This window comes from Bos grunniens, chromosome 14, assembly GCF_055505025.1.
Source record: "Bos grunniens cultivar Pamir isolate PY7600 chromosome 14, Bosgru_T2T1.0, whole genome shotgun sequence".
NCBI lineage: Eukaryota > Metazoa > Chordata > Mammalia > Artiodactyla > Bovidae > Bos > Bos grunniens.
The window spans coordinates 79296168-79320469 of record NC_141178.1 but is presented as its reverse complement, the minus strand read 5'-3'; the positions used below and the strand labels follow the sequence as shown (position 1 = coordinate 79320469).

Sequence of the window (24302 nt, the reverse complement as noted above, 5' to 3'; positions counted from 1 at the left end):
AAGCTTTATCCATTAGGAAGAAGAGGGACATGGTGTCCTCCCCCAAAACAGCAATACCGCGAGGGCAGAGGGGCAGGCTCCCCGGCACGTCCTGACCTCGCATTCTAGCATGTGTCTCCCATGTTTACTCCGACTTCTGGCATCTTGTGGGTGGAGACGGGGATTCTGAACACCCACAGGACTGCACCCCTTCTCAGTGCAGACCGTCTGCCGTGAGCATCAGCGGTGTCAGGGCTGAGGAGCCCGGGTCTCAGGCTTGCACTGAGCCCACACGGACCGCGGGGCCGCACGGGTGGTGAGGAGGAGCTGAGGCCCTGACGTGTGGCAGAGAGCAGGCGGTGAGGGGAGAGGGGCTTGCTGTCCTGAGCCCCCAGCGGAGGCTTCTCATCCAGAGACAGAAATCCCAGTGCCCCTCCTCACCCTACCCCAACTCCTGATGCGTCCTCCGCAGCCAACTCCTACCCAGCTCTCCTGTCTCTGAACTTATCAATGCAAATTCCTTCAGGAAATTCCCACTTCACCTGGGACCTTTGGAAGGTGTGACCATTTTATCTTTTCTATTTTGGCAAAACATTGTAATAGGAGTAAATACAAACTTTTACGTTTTGATGGGAAGGCTGTTTGTAAATGCATCCCTTGGAGAAGGGGTGATTTGTTATGAAGAAAAATAATTGACCAGCCTGTGGAAAATCTCCTTAAGCGAGGGAGGAAAAAAAAAAAAAAGAAAAGAAACCTGGGCCATCTGTTTTGCTTTGATTATTACCATGTGTAAAGGATGGGCCTCTATTCTGGGACACACGGGCACTGACAAATTAGAAGGGGCTTAGAAGAGGGTTGGTTAGAAGGGAATGTTGAGGACTAGTTGAGCAAACGTGAGAACGTCTGGGGCTTCCCAGGTAGGAGACTCGATTTTGATCCCTGGTTCAGGAGGATGCCCCAGAGGAGAGAATGGCAACCCACTCGCGTATTCTTGCCTGGAGAATCCCATGGACAGAGGAGCCTGGCGGGCTACAGTCCATGGGGTCACTAAGAGTCATGACTTAAAAAGACACAACTTGGGGCTTCCCTTGTGGCTCAGCTGGTAAAGAATCCGCCTGCAATGTGGGAGACCTGGGTTCGATCCCTGGCTTGGAAAGATCCCCTGGAGGAGGGCACAGCTACCCACTCCAGGATTCTGGCCTGGAGAATTCCATGGACTATAGTGTACATGGTGTAGCAGAGTCGGACAGGACTGAGCGACTTTCTCTTTCATTAGTGAACTGAACTGAACTGAAACAGTAACAGCAGTTGGCTCATTCAGCCGCTAGAGGGAGCCAGACACCTCTGCTCTGATGAGCGGAAGAATGCATTTGCAAGGGGACTACCCCTCCGGTGCTGTACAAAGTGGTAAAAATCCCTCACAGCAGGATCTGCTCTTCTCTCTGACTGTCCAGTGGGTGGCCTGAGACTTGCAGAAGCTGATTCTGCCCTGTGCCTGGAGAGAGGTCCTTCCATCCTTTGCTTTGCCCTCCGTGGGACACGGTACCTCCCCTAACTTCCGCATCTGGAATGCCTGGTGCAGGTGGCAGCTTAGGCCCAAGAAAGCCCTGCCTGGAGAGGGCCTTCCTGTGGCCACGGGGTCCCCGCAGCAGTCCACGCTGGGGCTGCACGAGCACTGGCATGTGGTCAGAAACGGGAGCAAACCCCAAGCCCAGCTCCCTCCCTCATCAGATCCTGGCTCCCTTTCTCTCTCCCCACTTTGGATCCCCACATGGTGCTCACATCACTGAAGGCCTGTTGTGTGAAGAGGAATTGGATTTTGTCTGCATAGCCCCGAGTTTGAAGTCAAACCTCTGGAAGATTTCAGAGAGGACTGTCTCGGCTGAATATAAAGACAGCATCTAATGGAGCTTCCCAGTAAGGAGATGAGCTGCCTGGGGAGGTGGTGAGCTCTGTGCTCTCAAAGGAGTCCAAGCAGAAATGGGAGGGCTGCCTGGAAGAGGCACACCTGATGGCTTCCTGCTGTGGGCAGAAGGTTGGACCAGAGAACTACAGTGTCCTCCCATGCCCACATTCCACGCTGTATAGTTTGCTAAGGCCGCTGTAACGAGAGCATCACAGACTGGGTGCCTTAAACAACAGAAGCGCGCTGTGTCACCATTCTCACCGCGTTGGGAAGCCCTAAATCAAGGTATCAGACGGGCTGGTTCCTCCTGGGGGCTGTGAGGGAAGGATGTCTTCCAGGCCCCTCTCCCTGGATTATTGACAGCTGTCTTTTCTCCGTGTCTTCACGTGGACTTCCCTCTACACAGGCCTGTGTCCAGATTTCCCTTTCTCGTGAGGACAGCAGTTCTTTCTGGGTTAGGCTCCATGCTTCTCCAGTATCAGCACCTCTCAACTAATTACACCATATTTCTACATTGAAGCGCTGGAGTTGAGGGCTTTGGCATATGAATTTGGGGGTCACATTACACAGCTTGTCCTCTGTGCCTTCAGAAGGGGTGGGCTTTCTGAAGCAGGGCATCACCAGGAAGTCCACCCACCCCTTTCAGGAGGTGGTGGCGGTTTAGTCACTAAGTCGTGTCTGACTCTTTTGCAACCCCATGTGCCTTGCCAGGCTCCTCTGCCCATGGAATTTTCCAAGCAAGGTTACTGGAGTGGGTTGCCATTTCCTACTCTAGGGGATCTTCTTGACCCAGGGATTGAACCCTCTGCCCCTGCATTGGCAGGTGGTTTTATGACCACCGAGCCGCCAGGGAAGCCCTCCCTTTAGATTGGTTGTCCGTTGAAAACCTTACTTTCTGCATCTCTTTGATCCCGGACACTGTCACTTGTCTTTCCAGGGAGCAGCAGGAGAAGAAGGGAGCCCAGGGCCAGCCGGCCCCAGGGGCGATCCTGGTTCCCCCGGGCCCCCCGGGCCCCCCGGGCCCCCTGGAAGAGGGAAAGATGGAGACCCGGTAAGTGTCGGGGGCTTCGGTGACTGTAACGACCACGCTGGAATTAGAAAAGGAAAAAAGGCTCCGCTGTCAAACTTTGCAAGAAAGCCGCTGGGCTGGGAGAGGGGTCTTGTATGGGGGCAGCAGCTGGCTCCCGCCCGCATCAGGCCAGCACGGCACAGGGTCCCGTGTGGACTGCTAGCTGTGGGTCAGACTCCGAGGACGCAGACATGGGTTAGAGCCTGTGCTGTTGAGATGCTCACAAGACAGCCGAGCAGTCCGATGACCGTAGCTCGGCCATCCTGGAGAAGGGTTTCCCTGATCTGTAAGCCAGGGAAGCCTCACACAGGAAGTGGCATCTATGCAAAAAGTGAAAGTTGGAAGAAATTATTTTTTAGATGGACTAGCACAGAGTGGGTGTTGCAGACAGATGAGCTGTGTGTGTAAGTTCATGAGGGTGTTACGTGCACGGGGACTTAAACACATTTTAGTGTGTCCTGGACAGAAAGTGGTAAGTAAGAAAGAGACCAGAATTTGGGATCAGAAGAGCCCCTACAGCGAAAAAACCTGAAACCTGGCCTTGACCTTATTTGAGGGAATCTGAAAAATAAGGATCTTGCAGGGAGGGATAAGTTAGGAGGTTGGGATTAACATATACATACTACTATAATATAGGTAGTCACCTAGCACCTCCAAGCCCAGCAAACTCTGCTCCATACTCTGTAATAACCTATTTGGGAAAATCTGGAAAAGAGTGGGTGTATGTATGTGTAATCCTTCTGCCAGCACCAGAGGCACAAAAGGCAGCTTGATCCCTGGGTCGGGAAGATTCCCTGGAAAGGAAACGGCACCCCACTCCAGTACACTTGCCTGGAAAATGCCATGGACAGAGGAGCCTCGTGGGCTACAGTCCATGGGGTCACAAAGAGTGGGACACGACTGAGCACACAGCACACATGTGTATATGTAACTGAGTCGCTTTGTTGTACATCTCAAAATCAGCACAACACCTCAAGTATACTCCAATACAAAATAAAAATTAAGAAAATGAAATTTCACTACCTAAAAACAGAAAAAAAAAAAAAAGGATCTTAAGAAAGGAAACTAAGAGAGATCTGAGGGGTTTGCTCGAGGTCATGCAGAACTGGTAGGTGATAGGGTCAGAATTCACACCCAAGGCTCCTGTGTCTCAAAACCAGCTGCTTTTGCTTTATGCACAGCAGGTCGTGGAGAGAGCCCGGTCCTGTGTGTCCCCAGAGCACAGGGTAGATGGGTAGATGGTCACTCGTGGTTCCATGATCGTCTTTGTCCCATTTGTTTTCCCAGGGACTTCGTGGCCCACCTGGATTGCCAGGACCTCTGGGAACCAAGGTGAGTATTTATCTACCAAACTGTACATACCGTGGGTTGCACTTAGAAAGTGAACATGCCAGAGTTAATTGTGAGCATCTCTGGGCACCCCTGTTTACTTCCACGTTCATCGCTTGTCACCTAACAAAAGCCTCTGCAGCTCTGAACCATGAGATGGAAGTGGGTGCCACACAGTTGTTCCTTAATAAATACTTGCAGTTAAATTAGTCACAAAAGATGCGTGCAGCCAGTGAAGGAGTAGATGTAGTCTTGTACTGGGGTCTTCCCTGGTAGCTAAGTGGTGAAGAACCCACCTGTCAATGCGGGAGACCCAAGATCGATCCCTGGGTTGGGAAAAGCCCCTGGACAAAATGGCAACCCACTCCAATATTCTTGCCTGGGAAATCTCGTGGACAGAGGAGCCTGGTGGGTTACAGTCCAAGGGATCACAAAAGAGTCGGACATGACTTAATGACTAAACAATGACAAGTCTTGTTGGTTTAACTGGGGACACAGAGGGTCCTCGGATTTCAGATGATTAACATAATATAACTTTATTCTGCATTCACGTGAAGTGTAATGGGAGTTTTGGTGAGTGGAGAGTCCTGACCACACGGCCGTTCAGGGGCCCACGTTCCTGGTCCCGTGCACTCCCTCCTGTAAGACTTCAGTGTCTCCTATTGAGTCCTCCGTACGCCAGAGTAAATGATGGAAAAGATGGTAGAGGACCTTGTGGGAAGATTTTGTGGGCCAGGCCCGGAGGTGGTCACTCATTTCCACCAACCTCCTGACCCTGCAGGGGAGGGGGTTGGTTGTCATCTAGCCAGGCCTCCGAGAGGAAAAGCAGACACTTCAGTCAATAGCAGGCGTCTCTTCTTCAATTTACTTGTAACCATGACTCAGAAAAGACGACTTTGCCCATGAGGGAGTATTCATAAGAGAACTTTCCTGGGTGATGAGGACAGTTTTCCTGAAGTTATCCTTACACTGAATCAATGAGTTTATTGAGTCATTCATGCATCCATTAATGACATGCTTATTATCTCATTCATTGCGGATCTGCTGAGCCTCTGGTGCGTGTCAGATCTGGAGGTGGGCTGGGGGATGTCAGGGATGAGTGGCACGTTTCCCCAGCCCTCTATTGGCTCAGGAGCTGGGGGAGAAGCAGATGAACAGATGCTGGGATAGAGGGAGGCTTAGGCACAAGTGTTCAGAGGGGGCTCCCGGCCCAGCCTGGTTTGACTCTGGAAGGCTTCTTGGCAGAGATGATGTTTGTCCCGATTCTAAAATGTGTGTAGCAGCTGAAGGGGAAGACAAGGAAGGAGTTCTCTGCAGGGTCCTACCATGGGAGAAGACCAGAGGTGCACGAGATAGAATGTGTTCAGAGCAGAGCATGTGTTGTACAGGCCCCCACAGCCAGTGAACGACTGCTTGACCAGCTCAGATGCATAAACTTAAGAACGTGGGTGACATAGTCAGTGAAGGACATTAGAATGTTTATTTTTTGCTTTAGTTTAACAAATATATTCAAAATCACGTGAAGTATTAGTGTAGAGTTACCATATTTTTATCCACTTGCATGTATTTATACAAAATTTATACAGATTTTTAAAGTTTCTTTTTATGTGCCTTTGGTGTCACTGGCTATCTTTCCTGGACCCACTTTCTGAGTCAGCCAGCACTTTCCTAAACCACATCCCTACCACCCAGCCCAGTTACTGAAGATAGAACACTTTGGGAATCCATTTATGCTGCTCTTACGGGAAGTTTTATCTGAAGGCCCAGATACTCATTCTTTTATTTCTCTCCTTTTATTTTTTGGCTGTGTTTTGGGGATCTTAGCCACAAAACCACAGAGTATATTGTTTTTATAGTATGTAAAAGACTTTGTTTACAGTAATAACCAGGATATGGAATTTGAGAACTCAAGAGTAATTGCTGGGGGCTTCCCTTGTGGCTCAGTTGCTAAAGAATCTGCCTGCAATGTGGGAGACATGGGTCCAAGCCCTGGGTTGGGAAGGTCCCCTGGAGAAGGGAAAGGCTACCCACTCCAGTATTCTGGCCTGGAAAATTCCAAAGACTGTATAGTCTGCAAAGAGTCGGACCCGACTGAGTGACTTTCACTTTCTAGGTTAAACCTGCTGCCTGATTTTTTCCACCCTTCAGGCGGGTGACCTCTGCAGTCATACTGAGGTTGTACTGATGAAGATCAAGTGCGTTCCCTAATGGTGATTTTGTTTTTCACGATGAAAGGAAAAAGAAATGAGGGAGTTCTTTTGAGTGATCTGAGCAAATATTTGACAACTCCCTAGTTTCTGAAGAAAAAAAAAAAAAAGAGGAAACAACTTTGCCTGAATTTGCAGGCCTGTAAAATAATTCCTTGTGCCCAGAGCAGTGGGCTTGTGTGAAGCAGGGCGGCAGGACCAGGGACTGGAGGACCCCTGATCCACAGCCAGCTCAGACGTGTGTCTGAGGTCCCTGCGTGATGCCGTGAGCCCGGCATCTGCCCGGCAGCACTTTGAGCTCTCAGTTCCCCCTAGAGGAGGGATTTCAGGATCTGGGAGAAATCAGTTGCCTCTTAGAAGGCAGGGAGGCAAGGGCACTGGAAAGGGCACCAGAAACGAGAGATGCGGAAGTGGGTAAAGACGTCCTTTCTCTGGGCTGCTTATTTATGAGGTTGATAAAAATCTACCTCCCAGGCAGAGTTTGGGGAAAAAATGATGTAATGCAAATAAAGTATTTGCCTGCCTAGCCTTATGTTTGCCGCATGTACGTGCCCAATAAATATTAGTGATCCTTATCATTAGATCACCCTGTGGAGTCTACTTTAGGGTTCAGCAAGAAGGTGAGGGGTCTAGAGAGACCTGACTCATCCCTGTCGGCCTGTTTTTGGAGAGAGAAGCCCCAGTGGAAGTGCTGGGAGGCGGCAGTGAGGCGTGGAGAAGAGAGGTGGGCGGAGACCTGGGGTGAGATGTGCAGAGGGCCTTGCACTGGGGTACAGTTGACCAGCCAGTTTCAAATCCATGGGGCCCATGGTAAGCTGTGCTCTCTCCCTGTTTATATATGAGATGTGTAAACAGATGACCCTTTCAGCGTTAATACTGTATATGTTTGCAAGGTGGAATGTAGTTTAGAATAAAAGTTTCCCTAGTCAGCTGGCATTGGGAAGGTAAATTGGAATCAGAGAGATCTTTAGTTGTAGAATGAGGGGCTCGTGGGGGGACAAGGTGGGAGGAAGGGGAGAGACGCCCTTCCTCACAGCGTTTAGCTGTGGGCCTTGCCTGGGTGCTGTCCCTGGTGCTGAAAACCCCTGGGGACTTAAGAGTGCGCTACAAGGATTTTCCTTGGTGCTTTCTCAGCCCTTCATAGTGACTTACAGCCACAAAAAGACTCTTAAAGATGCCTTTCCTTCTCTTGGGTGGACTTGTTTCTAGCGAAATGAACAAGCTTTGCCTTCCGACGGAGCTGGGTTAGGATCCCAGCCCAGCTACCTGTAAGATAGATGCGTGCATGCCCTCGCTTTAGTCCTGACTGAGTCTTTGCAACCCTATGAGCTATAGCCCTGCAGGCTCCTCTGTCCATGGGATTCTCCAGGCATGAATACTGTAGTGGGTTGCCATGCCCTCTTCCAGGGTATCTTCCCATCCCAGGGAGCGAACTCACATCTCTTATGTCTCTTGCCTTGGCAGGTGGGTTCTTTACCACTGATGCCACATGGGAAGCCCAAGATCTATGACATAAGGGCAAGGGGCTTGTTGTTTCTGAGACTCTGTTCCTTTTCTGTATGAAGGAGTAAAACGTGGTTAACCCCCAGTGGGCTCCTGTGGATAAGTAATCTCACAGCACATAGTTTTTCAATAAATGACCTCCTCCTTCCATGACCTCACACATTTTCCTCCCTAAACACTGTTGAGCTGGCTCAGAGTGTCTTCCAAACAGATAACACAGTCACTATTCTAGATTAGAGCTCACATGCCCCCTTTCTTCTAATCAGGAACCTCCTTGCTTATTCTGACTGAGCTTTAAGGTCTTTGGCTCTTTTCTTGGAGCCATTTTCTCCGAGTTTCAGTCCATTAAGCTGTTGCTTCGGGGAAGTGTTGGTATCACAGAGGGCCATAAGCGTACAAATGGAGCCAGGCCTGTGCTCCTGCAGCAGAGATCAATTGTGACTCAGATTCTTGGCAGGGCTGCCAGAGGTCATTCATCATATTCCCTCCTGAGCAAAAAGTTGATTTTGGTCAACAGCAAAATTTAGTACCTGACAAAATGCGAGTGATGATAGATTCACTTATTCAGGCATTTAGGGATTGGCTGTTAAAGGGCTGTTCCAGGCCCAACAGTAGGCATTGTGGGTGCAGAACTGTGTAGATGCTGTGCCCAACATAGAGTCTGACTCCATTTAGGTACTTGACAAATATTTGTTGAACTAATGGATGAATGAATCAATGGAATATTTATTCTTTTAAGATACTTACATAAAAGTCAGAAGGTCAGAGACAATGGGAGGGTGGTGTCTTAAAGTTAACCAAGATACATTCAAATGTTTTTCGAAGGCTGAGAGGTGGGCAGGCAAAGGTGGATTTATAGAAATGAAATGATTGGGCTGAGTTTTAATTGGTGGGTAAGTATTCAGAAATAATGGAAACCGTGAGAGACTTTTATTTTGGGGGGGGCTCCAAAATCACCACAGATGGTGACTGCAGACATGAAATTAAATGATGCTTTCTCCTTGGAAGAAAAGCTACGACCAAGCTAGTCAGCATATTAAAAAGCAGAGACATTACTTTGCCAACAAAAGTCCATCTAATCAAGGCTATGGTTTTTCCAGTAGTCATGTATAGATGTGAGAGCTGAGCATCTAAGAATTGATGCTTTTGAACTGTGGTGTTGTAGAAGACTCTTGAGAGTTCCTTGGACTGCAAGGAGATCCAACCAGTCCATCCTAAAGGAAATCAGTCCTGAATATTCATCGGAAGGATTGATGTTGCAGCTGAAACTCACAAAGAGCCGAATCATTTGAAAAGACCCTGATGTTGGGAAAGATTGAAGGCAGGAGGAGAAGGGGACAATAGAGATGTTGGATGGCATCACCAACTCGATGGACATGAGTGAGTAAGCCCTGGGAGTTGGCGATGGACAGGGAAGCCTGGCGTGCTGCAGTCCATGGGGTCACAGAAAGTCAGACACGACTGAGCGACTGAACTGAAGTATTTGGAAGCTTAGAACCTGGATGAAAGAAGACCCGCATGTGAGGATCAGCTGGTTCGAGAAGCAGGAGTGTGAACAGCTACTTAGAAGAACACAAACTGCAACATGGGTGTGGTTTAGCTTGCAGCTGTTACGGTTTTGTGCTGTGCATAAAATACAGCCTTGGGAAGAAGAAAGGAGGCGAGCTAAAACAAAGTACAAGGGAGGTCCACTCCCTTGTTAACGTTCTTTTTTTTTTTTATTCATTTTTGGCTGTGCTGGGTCTTCATTGCTGCACTCGAGTTCTCTCTAGTTCCAGTGAGTAGGGACCACCCTCTAGTGGTGGAGTGCAGGCTTCTCACTGCAGTGGCTTCTCTTACTGCAGAGCACAGGCTCTCAGGGCATGGGCTCAGTAGCTGTGGTGCACTGGCTCAGTTGCCCTGAGGCATGTGGGGTCTGCCGGAACCAGGGATGGAACCCGTGTCCCCTGCATTGGCGGGCAGATTCTTAACCACTGGGCCACAAGGGAAGTCCCTATATTAACTATTTTAAAGGAGAAACTGGGATGCAAAAGAATATGGATTTTTCTAATATGTATAGTGCTTAGTTTATTTTTTGTCTTCTAACTTGGCTAACTAACTTCTAACAAAGGTAGTGGAGGTGATGGAATTCCAGTTTAGTTATTTCAAATCCCGAAAGATGATGCTGTGAAAGTGCTGCACTCAGTATATCAGCAAATTTGGAAAACTCAGCAGTGGCCACAGGACTGGAAAAGGTCAGTTTTCATTCCAGTCCCAAAGAAAGGCAATGAATGCCAAAGAATGCTCAAACTACCGCACAATTGCACTCATCTCACACGCTAGTAAAGTCATGCTCAAAATTCTCCAAGCCAGGCTTCAGCAATACATGAACTGTGAACTTCCAGGTGTTCAAGCTGGTTTTAGAAAAGGCAGGGGAACCAGAGATCAAATTGCCAATATCTGCTGGATCATCGAAAAAGCAAGAGAGTTCCAGAAGAATATATATTTCTGCTTTATTGACTATGCCAAAGCCTTTGACTGTGTGGATCACAATAAACTGTGGAAAATTCTGAAAGAGATGGGAATACCAGACCACCTGACCTGCCTCTTGAGAAACCTGTATGCAGGTCAGGAAGCAACAGTTAGGACATGGAACAACAGACTGATTCGAGATAGGAAAAAGGGTATGTCAAGGCTGTATATTTTCACCCTGCTTATTTAACTTGTATGCAGAGTACATCATGAGAAACACTGGGCTGGATGAAGCACAAGCTGGAATCAAGATTGCCAGGAGAAATATCAATAACCTCAGATATGCAGATGATACCACCCTTGTGGCACAAAATGAAGAAGAACTAAAAAGCCTCTTGATGAAAGTGAAAGAGGAGAGTGAAAAAGTTGGCTTAAAGCTCAACATTTAGAAAGCTAAGATCATGGCATCTGGTCCCATCACTTCGTGGCAAATATATAGGGAAACAGTGTAAACAGTGTCAGACTTTATTTTTCTGGGCTCCAAAATCACTGCAGATGGTGACTGCAGCCATGAAATTAAAAGACGCTTACTCCTTGGAAGGAAAGTTATGACCAACCTAGATAGCATATTCAGAAGCAGAGACATTACTTTGCCAACAAAGGTCCATCTAGTCAAGCCTTTGGTTTTTCCAGTGGTCATGTATGGATGTGAGAGTTGGACTATAAAGAAAGCTGAGTGCCGAAGAATTGATGCTTTTGAACTGTGGTGTTGGAGAAGACTCTTGAGAGTCCCTTGGACTGCAAGGAGATCCAACCAGTCCATCCTAAAGGAGATCAGTCCTGGGTGTTCTTTGGACGGATTGATGTTGAAGCTGAAACTCCAATACTTTGGCCACCTGATGCGAAGAGCTGACTCATTTGAAAAGACCCTGATGTTGGAAAAGATTGAGGGCAGGAGGAGAAGGGTACGCCAGAAGATGAGATGGTTGGATGGCATCACCAACTCAATGGACATGGGTTTGGGTGGACTCCCGGAGTTGGTGATGGACAGGGAGGCCTGGCGTGCTGCGGTTCATGGGGTTGCAAGGAGTCTGACACGACTGAGCAGCTGAACTGAACTGAACTGCACTTGGCTAATAAAATACAATATACACCTTTTAACGCTCCATGTTATATAGTCTCTTACCTTGTAAATGAGTCTGCAGTAGGTACGTGGGAATTTGGTAAAATGTTCTTTTGTTTCCTCATGATGAGGGTCTTAAGGGTGCCAGAGAGGTTATGGGAGTCATCCAAGGTCACAGGACCAGGTTGACATTATTGTGTGACTGAACCAAACTTGAGGACGCTTGCCTGATGCACAGCAAAGCCAGCCTGCTGCCACGGGGCGAAGGACAGTAGTGTCTGATGCCTGGAGCCAAGAGAACGGGGAGGCAAGTGAGACCCGAAGCCCTGGCAGCTTTCAGACAGGGTTGAAGAGCAACATTTATATGAGGGTCATGGGGTGGGTTGGTGGACATCTTTCTAACAGGTTGGTGGTGAGGTAATAGGGTGATGTTTGGAAATCTTAATCATCAACCTTCTGGTTCCAACCAGTCCGGTATCCACATGCTGGTCAGCATCCTCTAACGCGAGGGGATCTTGGTTTCTGCACGACAGCTCAGAAGTGCATGGCAGGTTTTTACGTATAGCCCTTCAGGAGAAACTAGGAGTCCTGCGACTCTGTCTCACTGCTCAGCCACTGTTTAGGTCATCATTCCTTTTCTTGCTTGACTGTGTTTCCTTTGTTTCTGCTTTTTGCTTTGTTGCTGTTCTTTGCTTTCTTTCCATTTTCCTGTTTTTGCTTCCCCTCTCTTCCCTAATTAGTAACTACTTGAATCTGCTCTTTGGGACTTGGGGAAGGCCAGACAAGAATCGAGGACAGGACACGGAGGGAGTTATACCCGGGAAGACCCTGCAGGGTCCTGCTCAGTTTCAGTCCCCACCTCCCACCTTTATCTTTGATCCTCTTCTATCCTGGGGGGAGCAGGGGCAGGGCAAGGGTAGGAGTAAACTTTTGGATAGAGAGGTTAGTCGTGAACCCGCAGGGGAATGTGGTTTTAAGGGGGACTCGGTCTCGGTCCTGAGACTGGACTTGCTGTCGCTCGGCGGCAGTGTGAACTCCTCCGCCTCGTCCTCTCACCGTCCAGGATGCTGGCGAGGGACCCGGCACTGATCGTATCTCTCTTAGTTCATTGCACTTTTTTCCACCTTTGCCTTATTTCTTGACTTCCTCCCCTCCCCGCCCTCCCTCTGCGCACAAATCAGCTTTTTTGGCAGTCCCAGAATCAGCCACAGCATTTTATTCTAAAGAAACAGGATGCACCATCTGGGGCTCTGAAGAGGATTTCTCGGGGACTGTTTGCAGAGGCGAGGGTGGGCCAGAGGGAGGCTGTGGTCCTGAGGACACAAGGCCACCGTGGGCCTGGGGGCAGGAGGGAAAGAGAGTGTTACCAGAGTTTAGGGAGCATTTAGGCTGTGGTTCATCTCTTTCGTGAGAACTTCTCAAGCCTGTTCCGATCTCTCTCCTGAATTGAACACAGAGCATTGGAAATGGGCAGGGCCCCTGAATGAATCATCTTTGGTCGTGGAGCCAGATTGCAGTTTGCTGTGAATAAACAACCAACATTTGTTGAATGAATATATAACTTACAAACTTGTCCAAGCAACAGTCACACTGCAGGAAAAACAAATCATCTTGAAGCATTATTTTTCTGAAAGGTCCAGATGTAAAGTTTTCAAATTCAGATGGTGGTTGCAGGATAAGCCAGTTATTAATAGGATTTTCATTTAATGCTTAAAAACATAAGCCTCGATAAAGTAGTGTTGCCTAGCAATGTCGGGTTCTACCTGGAATAAATTTGTTGCACATTATCTAATTGGCTCTTCGTGACGACCTCCTAAGGCTACTTCCATTTGCCATACAAATTAACTCACCCTGGAGATGGTAAGTGGCTTGAATAGGGTCACCTCCCATTTCAGTATTAGGCTTGGCTACCATCTGCTGACCTAATATAGGGGTACAGTCTCTTACGTGAAATTGTGTGGGTCCTGTGTGCTTTGGATTGGGTTTATTTTGGAATTTAGAAAAGTAGTAATTTATAAGTGATGAAAATAGCATTTACTGTGGTGTGTGGGGCAAAATTCCTCGTCAAACTCATTATAATGATGCCATGCTGCTGCTGCTCCTAAGTCACTTCAGTCATGTCCGACTCTGTGCGACCCCATAGATGGCAGCCCACCATGCTCTCCCGTCCCTGGGATTCTCCAGGTAAGAACACTGGGGTGTGCTGCCATTTCCTTCTCCAATGCATGAAAGTGAAAAGTGAAAGTGAAGTCGCTCAGTCATGTCCGACTCTTCGAGACCCTATGGACTGCAGCCTACCAGGCTCCTCCATCCATGGGATTTTCCAGGCAAGAGTACTGGAGTGGGGTGCCATTGCCTTCTCCAATAGTGATGCCATAGAAATGTGTAAATATCCATGAAAAAGGGGATGTCTAAAGATTTTAATTAGCCTTCAAGTCAGTAGAAGTCAGCTTTTGCTGCCTGATAAGTTAGGGTAAACACTTGTTTTCAGAGGTCGAGAATTTTGAAATTGTGGATACAAAGGTATGACTGTCTCAGTGTCCTTCTATAGAAAGTAGCAAACAGAATTCCTCCCCTGCTTTCCTTTCCTTCTCCTTTTTCTCGTCTGATCAAAGTCCAGAATGATGGGCACCTGAGACCAGCAACAACCACAGCAGCTGAAGTGCATTGACTGCCATGCCAGGCACTCTGTTCTCGTGATCTCTGAAAAAACATAGCCTCTACTGGCCTGGCAGCTCCTGGTATACCCTGGCCTTTGTAAATGAAGGAAATTGTTGCCCTCTGAAGCTGGCAGTTACCAAGTGTTGAAACCAGAACTTAAACCTACACTCTATTAACCACCATGCTTGAAGGCAGAGATTGTATTTCATTCTTGCCCCTTGCAAACCCTGGGAAAGTGACTCACAAAATATAGGTACTTGGTACATTATTGGCAAAATGATGAATTCATTTATTGATGATGTGGGGATTGGGTTGAAATGTGGCTACATGGTCAACTCTGGGGTGAGTTCAGGATGCTGGCAGGAGAAACGTGGAAAAAGCCCAGTAAAACTTGAAATTGTGGTCACCTGTGGTGGGGGTGATATTGTTATAATCACATCTGGAGCCATGGGCAACAGTGGGGCACAGTCACTGCTCAAAGGTGAGTCGTCACAGTTGGTGACTGTGGTCCAGGCGTTTTGGACTGAGTGGGATGAGGGGCAGCTTGGATGAACTCCAGGGAGTGTGCAGAGTGAGGTGCTGGGAGAGATGCTGGCTGGAGGGTGTGGTCCAGACAGTGGGAGGAACGGAACTGCCTTGCACCCTTGCTCTCTCCTGCCCAGAGGTGACATCTTGACTGTGTTGTTTTCTCTTTTCAGGGGGACCGTGGTGCGCCTGGGATCCCCGGCTCTCCTGGCAACCGTGGAGAGCCAGGCATGGCGGTCGCCGGCCCTCCGGTGAGTCTTTATTCACCCGGCACCTCCTTGCTCCAGGACACACAGCCAGGGCCTGCTAGGACCGCAGGGCCGCTCCTTTCCGGGCTGATCTGGTGGTGGGTCGTGATCCCTGGGTCAGTCAGGCTGTAGGCCTGTGCACTGTGGCTGATGCTGTTACTGTAACCTGGTGTACTTCTTATGGGAGTAAGGCCTCTGGGGAGACCAAGACGTGTCCTTTCAAAGAGGAGTGAGAGAACAAAGCTCATTAAAAAAAGAAAAGGGAGGAAAAAAGGACTCACTGTCCAAACTTGGCAAAACCTGAGTGGAAGCCAGTGAGCCTGAGCTGGTTGGGTGAGGGGTGTGGTCTTGGAGGAGTGACTTGCCTTCATGCTCTTTCAGGCAAAGGTGAGTTCATTATCCCTCTCCAATTAATATATCGCTGACGACATCAATAGAATCAAGAAAGGTTTTTTTCTTTTTGTAATAATTTTATTTTATTTATTTATTTCTGGATTTGCTGGGTCTTCATCGCCGCGAGGGCTTTTCTCTAGTTCCGGCAAGTGGGGGCTACTCCGTAGTTGGGGTGCTCAGGCTTCCCTGTGGCGGCGTCTCTTGGTGCGAGCACACAGGCTGGAGGGCACGTGGCCTGCGGCAGTTGGGGCAGTGGGTTCAGTAGTTGAAGCTCCCAGGCTCTAGAGCACAGGCTCAGCAGTTGTGGGCCATGGGCTTAGTTACTGTGGGACAAGTGAGATCTTCCCAAATCAGAGAGTGAACCTGTGTCTTCTGCATTGGCAGGCAGATTCTTTACCACTGAGCCACCAGGGAAGCCCCCAGGAGAGGTTTTTATCTCCAAAATAAAATCCTGTGACGTGGTCTTTGGATTGGTGGTCTTGGTGGATAATTCACATCAGTCTACTAGGAAGCTCCAACACTCAGTGGTTTTCTGATATAGCTGCTAAACCTCACAGAATCCAAACTGCCCGTGTTTCATTGATGATGTTGTCATCGTCATCATCTTAACCCAGAAGCACGATCAGACTTTACTCCCAGTAAACGAAATCTGAATATAAACTGGAGCAACGCATGGCCTGGTCTCTGCCTGGTTTCTCATTCAAAAAACAGAGCAGCAGCGTGCCTGGTTTGTCTCTCAAAGAGCTTGAGAGGAAGCCTGGTGTATTACAGTATGTGTGCAGTCACGGAGTCGCATCCACTCTGCCACCCCGTGGGCTTTCTCTGGATTTCCCAGGCAGGAATACTGGAGTAGGTTGCTATTTCCTTCTCCAGGGTTATCCTCCCGACCCAGGGGTCAAACCCACGTCTCCTGCTTCCCCTGCATTGGCTGGTGGATTCTTTACGACTGAGCCACCTGGGAAGTGCCGTTACCCACAGCACCACAGTAAAAACCCTTCTCCTTGCCCCAGTGCTGCTCTTACGCCTCTCATTCTCTCCCTGAAATTCCCCCCAGGGACCCTCGTCTGTGTTCTCTTCCTCCCAGGAATGACCACCTCGCTTCCACTCCACTCCCAGCAGTGGGGCTGCCTTCAAGGCGGGAAGACCAGTGCCTTGTGTCTTCCTAAAGGTCCCTGGAAAACAGGGAGAAGGCAGGTGGTATCCTCTTGGAAATGTCCAGTTTTAATCTGTTTTTCTTAATTTCTCTGCTAAAATTTCTGATGGAAAAAAAAAAAAAACCCTCTCTTGCATCAGCTTTATCTTTTGTCTTTGGCTGTCTTTTACAATCTGTTGGTAACTAGAAGAAACAATATGGAAAAAGATGTAGTGAAGACATGCAGCAGGTTCAGGCTTTCTTTTTGTTTCAGAAATCCTGCTTTTAATGGGGCCTTCTCTGCCAGAGTCAGGATTCCGAGTCCTGCAGGCGTTAGCTGCTTAGAAGAGAAACTGTGATCTGGAGTGGTCCCACCGTCATTTCACGGGCCTCTGCATGTCCCGTCCACTCCCCAGGGATTCACCATAGGAAAACCTTAATCAGAAAGCCAGGCAGCAGAGGGGGATGCTTGTCGCCCCACCTCCCAACGCAGAGCCATGAAATCGCCCCTGAAATACGTCCCCACCCAAGTGATTCCACCTGAAAAGTAATTGGCTGCCTCCAGCCGAGAGGCCACAAGTCAACCGCTCCAGGTCCTTCCTCCACTTCCACTGATTAAAAGCTTCCGTGGTGGGTGAGACCTTATGGAGCTTCCATAAATCCTGTCTTTGGCTGCTGGCCCGGGCTCCTTCCCGGTGGCCGGGCCATCTGTGTGAGGGTTCAGGGGGATGTGGAGGTGGAGCGGGGCTGATAACAGGGTGTGAATGCGCCCCTCATGCCCCCTGGCTCAGCAGCCCCCTGCCACAGGCTGAGTGGTCTGTATCTGGTGCTGGGTCTAGAGCGTCCACGTCCTCAACCCTTGCGTCCTGTGAAAGCTGGTTTATCCTTTGTTGAAGGCTGGGCTTCTGCATTAGCATCTCCCGAGATCAGAATTCAAGGGCTGAGGGTTTACTGGGGGAAATTATCTCAGAAATCACCCCTTGGGGAGTGGCATCCTCCCCTGGCAAGGCCCTGGAGATGTCGGTGCAGCTGCAGAGGTGATCTACACAGGTTGGGGTGGAGCCAGGGTCGACTCCTGGTGGGAGTCAGTGAAGGCTGCTCCAGGGTATGGGGGTTGGGGGGCTGGAACTTGGGCTAAGCATCCCCTCATGGCTACAGATGCCCCAGGGCAGGCACCTCAACCAGAACCTACAAGGTGGGTGTGTGCCTAGAGGTGCTGGAGAGGGTCACTGAAGGTGTCTAGGGCTTCCCTGGTGGCTCAGTGGTAAAGAATCCTCCTGCAATGCAGGATGACACAGGTTCAGTCCCTGGGTTGGGAAGATCCCTTGGAGGAGGAAATGGCAACCCGCTCCAGGTTTCTTGCCTGGGAAATCCCACGGACAGAGGAGCCTGGTGGGCTACAGTCCATGGGGTCGCAGAGAGTCAGACACCACTGAGTGATCACACTCGTACTGAAGGTGTCTGCTTCTTCAGTGTTCTCCAGGTAAACTGTCTGAGGCTCAGAAGGTGAGGCGACTTGGCTGATGTCACACAGCTAGTCCAGGACCAGGACCATCGCTTCCAGTCCTCTGAAGCCAGCTCTCTTCCTCTGCTTCAGCTGGCCTGTGGCTTCCCCAGCATGGGTGGGATTGCTCATTTCCATCACCTCCTCACATTAAGGCTGAGTTCCTCTGGTCCCTCCTCCTGTGGCTCTGTACTCCAAGGCTTGGGCATCCAGGAGCAGCACTCACCCCGCCTGGAAGGGAGCCCGAGCGAGGCTTTCTCTGCCAAGCTCTGCGCATCACTGGACAGGGGACTGGATGGAGAGGCAATTGTTTGGCGTTTCAACTGCTCCCTTCAAGACATTAACAAAACATCCCTTTTATCTTAAGGTTGCCTGTGATCTTCCTTAGCAGGATCTGATAAGTTTGAAAATGACCCAGTTAGGCCTGAGGGCAGATCAAAGTGCTGTTGAACTTCACTGAGCCTCTGAGCCTGAGGTCAGCGAGGGCGGGGCTCCCCCAGCAGCACCCCAGGACCCCGGCCTGAGCAGTAGTTTCTAGATCAAGGGTGTAGGGAGGGTTGCAGCGCGGTCATGTTGGTAGTAACACCTAGAAGCTTGCCTTGAACCTTTAAATGCCATAAAACTCCTCCCCTAACATCTTTTTCAGCCTCCGTTGCCTGGAATCACCTCTCATTTCTCTGTCTTCAGCGTTCCCTCTCTGGAGTCATTTGTTCTGACTTTGCCCAGACACTGAGGGTTCACATACAGAGAAAACGAGCTCACAGCCCTTTATAGACCTACAGACTGCGGGAGAGAGGAAGCATGGTGCTGATGATGTGGGAAAGCATCTGTCATGTTTCCTGAGTGGAGCCGTTCTTTTTCCCACTCCCCCCTCTTCCAGGGAGTAATAGAACAAGAATGGAAATGAAAGCCACTAAAAGCTGGAGCGCTCGTGACCACAGCTCACATGGCCTGCCCACTTGCAGTGTCCAGCTCTGAGCAAGATACCCACATCCATCCCCTCACTTAGTTCATGGGATCCTCTCACCCAGTCCTCCCAGCCACCCTGCCAAGCAGATCCTGTTCTCTCTTTCATTTTACGAATGAGGGAATTCACGTAAGAGATGTGACATTTGCCTGAAGTCATAGTTAGGACGTCGGGGAGCTAGGATTGGACCCCAGTGTTCTAGCTCCGAGCAGATGCCCTTAGCTGCTCTCCAAGCCAGGGCAGCAGTAGAGCAGGAGTTCACGTTTACATGGTCCTTCCTTGTAAAGTCCTGTAGCACCAGACTTGCCCGGTGGTGCTAGTGGTAAAGAATCCACCTGCCAAGGCAGGAGTCTCAGGAGATGCGGGTTTGATCCCTGGGCTGGGAAGATACCCTGGAGGAGAGCACGGCAACCCACTTCAGTATCATTGCTTGGGAAATCCCACGGACAGAGGAACCTGGCAGGCTACCGTCCATGGTGTTGCGGAGAGTTGGACACGACTGAGTGACCGAGAACACACTTTCCTTCGTGCCAGGGTCATCTCACACTCTTCGCTGCTTTTGAACTACTGACCTGTGAGTCTCACTGTTGCTTCTGTTCGTATGTCTTGTCTCCTGGTTGAGTCCAGTTCCTTTGGTTCTGAGAACCACACCACCGCTCCTGCCATCCCCAGGTCAGGCTGTCCTGTTGCCCTTCTAAAGGAGTGTGTGCAGACAGGTAGCCCCATCTCACCCAGCTGCTACTTGGGGACCCCAGGCATTTCTCGGCAGTCACCCCAAGGACTTAGGACAGGCGCTGCAGCTTCATTCACGCCCAGTGCTCTCATCCTGTTCTGTGCACAGCGAGGTCCCCTGGGCTGCAGAGGAGGGGCTGTGCACCGCCCCGGACCCCAGGAATGTGCTCAGTCGCTTCAGTCGTGTCTGACTCTTTGTGACCCTGTGGACTGTAGCCCGCCAGGCTCCATGGGATTCTCCAGGCAAGAATTACTGGAGTGGGTTGCCATGCCCTCCTCCAGGGGATCTTCCTGACCCAGGGATTGAACCCATGTCTCTTCCTGCGCTGGCAGGAAGGTTCTTTACCACTAGTGCCCCCTGGGAAACCCAGGCCCCAGGGCCCTTGTATAACCAGGAGCTGAGTACCCCAAATATCCTAATCTTGGCTTTTCGACTGAAGTCTCAGGGGGACTCCTCTGTTGTTGGAAGAAAAAAAGGTTTTAAATAAATTTCTACTCTCGTTTCCAATTGAAAATGCTCCTTTCAAAACTCAACAAGGCTTTTTGAGGTTCCTGTAATGGTTCCCAAGGCATACTGAGCACTTACACAAATGGGCAAGGCTCCCGTGTGTGGCTTCGCAACACATCACCTTCCGCAGTCTTCTCAGTGGTCCTAGGAGCCCAAGCTGTGATTGTGTTCAGCTTACAGATGAGGAAACTCAGGCTTGGAGAGGTTCAGACAGTGGGCCTGGCTCAGTCTGCTGATGAAAGGCAAAGCAAGTGTTTGAACCTGCCCCGGGAGCCCAGCATGTAGCGTGGTACCCATGAGCCTTTCAGATAAAAGATGATGGCGAATAAAATGGGCTGTGTCTTTAGATAGATATCTACGGGAGGAGGAGCAAGGTAGAGGGGATCAAATTTCAAGTTTAGATACCTATAAATCGCAATTTTTTAAATCGGTGAAACAAGATTTATTGTTAGGTCTTACGGAGCTTCTGGACTTTGCTCACAGAATAGCTCAGGGCTTCCTGGTCCCCGTGTTGCCTGTACACCCATACTTGGGCCTCAAGGCTGGAGCAAATTCAGGTTTGATCTTTCTGACAAGACTTCACAGGCTGTGTCCTTCCAGCAGGAGGTATCTGACGTCTGGTGGTGTCTTGTCTTGACGTGCACAGCCTTTGATGTCCAAGCCTTAGATCAATTAGCACATCAAGGCTTGCAAATTGGTGCTCTCTTAGTTCAGTCAGTTCTTTTATGTAGAAGCTCCAGTCCTTCTAGGTGGAGAGGTGTTCCCTCATTTTTCCTGTTAATTATTTTCAAATAACGACTTGGTTCCCTGGTATCTCACAAAGATGATCAGTGAGGTGTTTTTGGTTTTTTATCAATCATTTTGAACTCAGATTTAAACACATTCAGTTTGTTTTAATGTGCGGCAGATATTCTTCCTTTTGCTGTCCAGACTGTCTTATTTTATGCAAATAGGAGCCTCTTCGGGTTGACCCTAAGTGCTTTTAACACATGCCTAGCAGTCTTCGGGCTTCCCAGGTGGCGCTAGTGGTAAAGAAAGTGAAAGTGAAAGTTGCTCAGTTGCGTCCGACTCTTTGTGATCCCATGGACTATAGAGTCCATGGAATTCTCCAGGCCAGAATACTGGAGTGGGTAGCCTTTCCCTTCTCCAGGGGGTCTTCCCAATCCAGGGGTCAAACCCAGGTCTCCCACATTGCAGGCAGATTCTTTACCAGCTGAGCCACAGGAGTAAAGAACCCGCCTGCCAATGCAGATGTAAGAGATGCTGGTTGGTAGTTTCCCTGATCTTTGGAATGATAGAAGGTTCCAGATTTGAATATATTCCTTGTCCAGATGTGGGATCAGTCATTTCTCCAAGGAGTTGTAGTTCCTTTTAAGTGGAACACGGTTTCAAAGGCCAAAATATGTGTGTCGGGTAAAGTGACTCATGAATAAAACCCATCAGAGGGTGTGATCTCAGAAATGGGGTCGCTATTGTGGAACACGTGTTTAGGCTTCAGATTTCAGACTGACACTGGGAAGTCATTATACAGTCCTTCCTCCACAGCACACTCCGCTATTTCTTAAAAGTATAGTAGCAAGATAGCTGTGGGAATGCCTGTTACGGGCCAGGCACCGGTCCTGTTCTCTACTTAGAGGATCTTCTGCTTCTGATCATAGGAGCCAAGGTGATCACCCAGCTTTGTGTTATAAATAAGGAAGCTGAAGCTCAGAAAAACAAATGTGCTCAAGCTCAAACAATTAATAATTGATAGAACTAAGATTTGAAATGAAGACCTTTTTGACAACCAATTCCGTCCTTCACATGTGGATGTTCTATTAAATGACAGATGAGAGGAATCCAACGCTTAGTCTGATGAACAAGTCAAATGCTTGAGGTGCATCTTGGAGTTCAATTTAGAAACAAAAAGTGCCTCTAAACTCTGGCAGCATTCCCCAGGCCAGTAATAAACTGTCCTTAAGCCCTTTCCTTGAGCAGTAAGTATACAGCCTCAGTAAGGAGCTACTATGGTAGGAATGACATTTGGATGAATGTATATTGATCCATGGGTACCATTGACCTTCAGCTTGACGAGAGCGTGAAAGCTCATGGAGGGGGAAGTGATCTGTGAGTCAGGGAGATTCCGGGTGGGACTCTGAGTCCATTGTCTTCTCTTAAAAAAAAAAAAAATTGTTTACTTATTTATGTTCAGCTGCGCTGGGTCTTCATTGCTGCACGAGGGCTTTCTCTGGTTGCAGAGAGTGGGGGATACACCCTGATTGCAGTGCTTGGGCAGCCCTTTGCGGTGGCTTCCCTTGTTGCAGAGTATGGACCCGACGTGCCTGGGCTTCAGTAGCTGAGGCTCTGGGACTCTGGAGCAGAGGCTCGGGAGTTGTGCACACAGGCTTAGCTGTGCTGCGGCCTGTGGAATCTTCCCGGACCAGGGATTGAACCCGTGTCCCCTGGCTGCCACGCCTGGTGTATGTGAGGCTCTCAGTAAATATTTGCAGAGTGCAATAAGGAAAGTATTTCATGTATTACTCTTAAAGAAATCTTCTGTGAGGGTTAAAAGGGCTGTTTGTGTTTCTTGAGAGGAGTTTTTAGGTTGATATGAGTAAAGTACTGGAGTAGGAAATGGCAACCCACTCCAGTATTTTTGTCTGGAAAATTCCATGGACACAGGTGCCCACTGGGGCTCCATGGGGCCCCAAAGTCCATGGGGTTGCAAAGAGTCCCACTACTGAGCACCCCGCACTGACCCCCACATTGCAAGGCAGATTCTTGCCCGCTGGACCACCAGGGAAGCCCGGAGCCCACTGTCTTCTTACCTGCTTGACTTAGTCCTCTGGAAGTTTCCCCTAGTTTAGTGCTCAACTCTGCACTGAAAATGATGCTTATTTTATTTTATCAGGAATTTCTGGGACATATTTAATGGGCAGGCTTTTAGGTTACCTGGTCTGTCATGCTGTCTGGGACCTGTGCCTTTGTGTGAAGACTCTTCTCGCTCTTCGGATATCTTGGAGGTTCTCCCGGGTGCCGCTTCAGGGACACACAGGTGCCCAGGACCAAGAACGGGTGGTGGGACTCACTGCACCTGGAGAGTGACTCGAGATGTGGCTTGGGCTGTCTCTTTGTCTCTTTTGGCCTTAGTTTGATCATCAATGATGAGGATGATAACACTTGATTTTCAAGTTCTCATACCATAAAATTTTAATTTTAGCAGCATGCCGTGTGCTATGCTCTGCTGTGTCTGGCTATTCCCAGGGTGGTGCTGAGTCCTGGAGAGTGGGTGCTGAGCACCCCCAGGGCAGAGGAGAGAGGGCAGATGAGCCCAGAAGCAATGACAGTACCAGGCCATCCGTCCCAGATGGGGTGACCCAGGGGCTGTGGACCGGTTCTAACGAGCCCCCCGGGAGAAGCCTGGGAGATGCCCAAGGGTGCCAACATCTATACTGGGAACCCACGTGTGGCAAGGAGAACACGTCCAGGCAGGAGGGCAGGGCGGCATCTTCTCTGCAGATGCGAAGGCTTGGGGCCCAGGGCCAGTGCCGCTCACTCGGGGCCTGACACTCGACGCTAGTGCCTCAGGCAGGGCACGCATCTTCAGTGCAGCTCGGGAAGCCAGGTTGTAGGCTGCTCACATGTGTGGGATGGCAGACCGTGGTGTGTGTGTGTGCACGCACACACACATGTATCTGTATGTGTGCATGTGTGTGCAGGAAGGGGTACCACTGCACCCTCAGCCATGCAGCCCACTCTGGGGAGTCTAGACGTGCCCCTTCCCCCACCCATCCCACCCAAGCAAGCAGGGCATGCAGCACAAGAATGCTGAAATGCAGGGTCCACTGCACACCAGGGCTAGAGATGGGCTAGGCATGAGACACCCGCTGGCTGCCAGGATGGGGCAGCACCAGTGCAGGGCAGGTGGGAGAAGGTTCCAGGAGGATCCCCACACACAGCGATAATGGGTGCATGAGAGAGGGGGTGACACTGCCTTAAACATGCAGGAAGCCATTAAAAAGAATGGCATTGCCGTTTGCAGCAACATGGGTGGATCTAGAGATTGTCGTAGTGAGTGAAGGAGGT

General features: G+C 49.5%; 1 protein-coding gene across 2 annotated transcripts in view; it reads left to right on the top strand.

Moving 5' to 3' along the window:
* COL22A1 (collagen type XXII alpha 1 chain) overlaps positions 1 to 24302 on the top strand; it is a 230834-nt gene that overhangs the window by 146990 nt on the left and 59542 nt on the right. For both annotated transcript variants that reach the window (XR_015140361.1, XM_086335603.1), the window contains exons 38-40: positions 2823 to 2936; positions 4242 to 4286; positions 14927 to 15004. Coding sequence is in view for 1 of the 2 variants with exons in the window: in XM_086335603.1 (XP_086191729.1) it covers positions 2823 to 2936; positions 4242 to 4286; positions 14927 to 15004 (237 nt within the window). In the remaining variant the exon portion in view is untranslated. The remainder of the gene's footprint in view (positions 1 to 2822; positions 2937 to 4241; positions 4287 to 14926; positions 15005 to 24302) is intronic.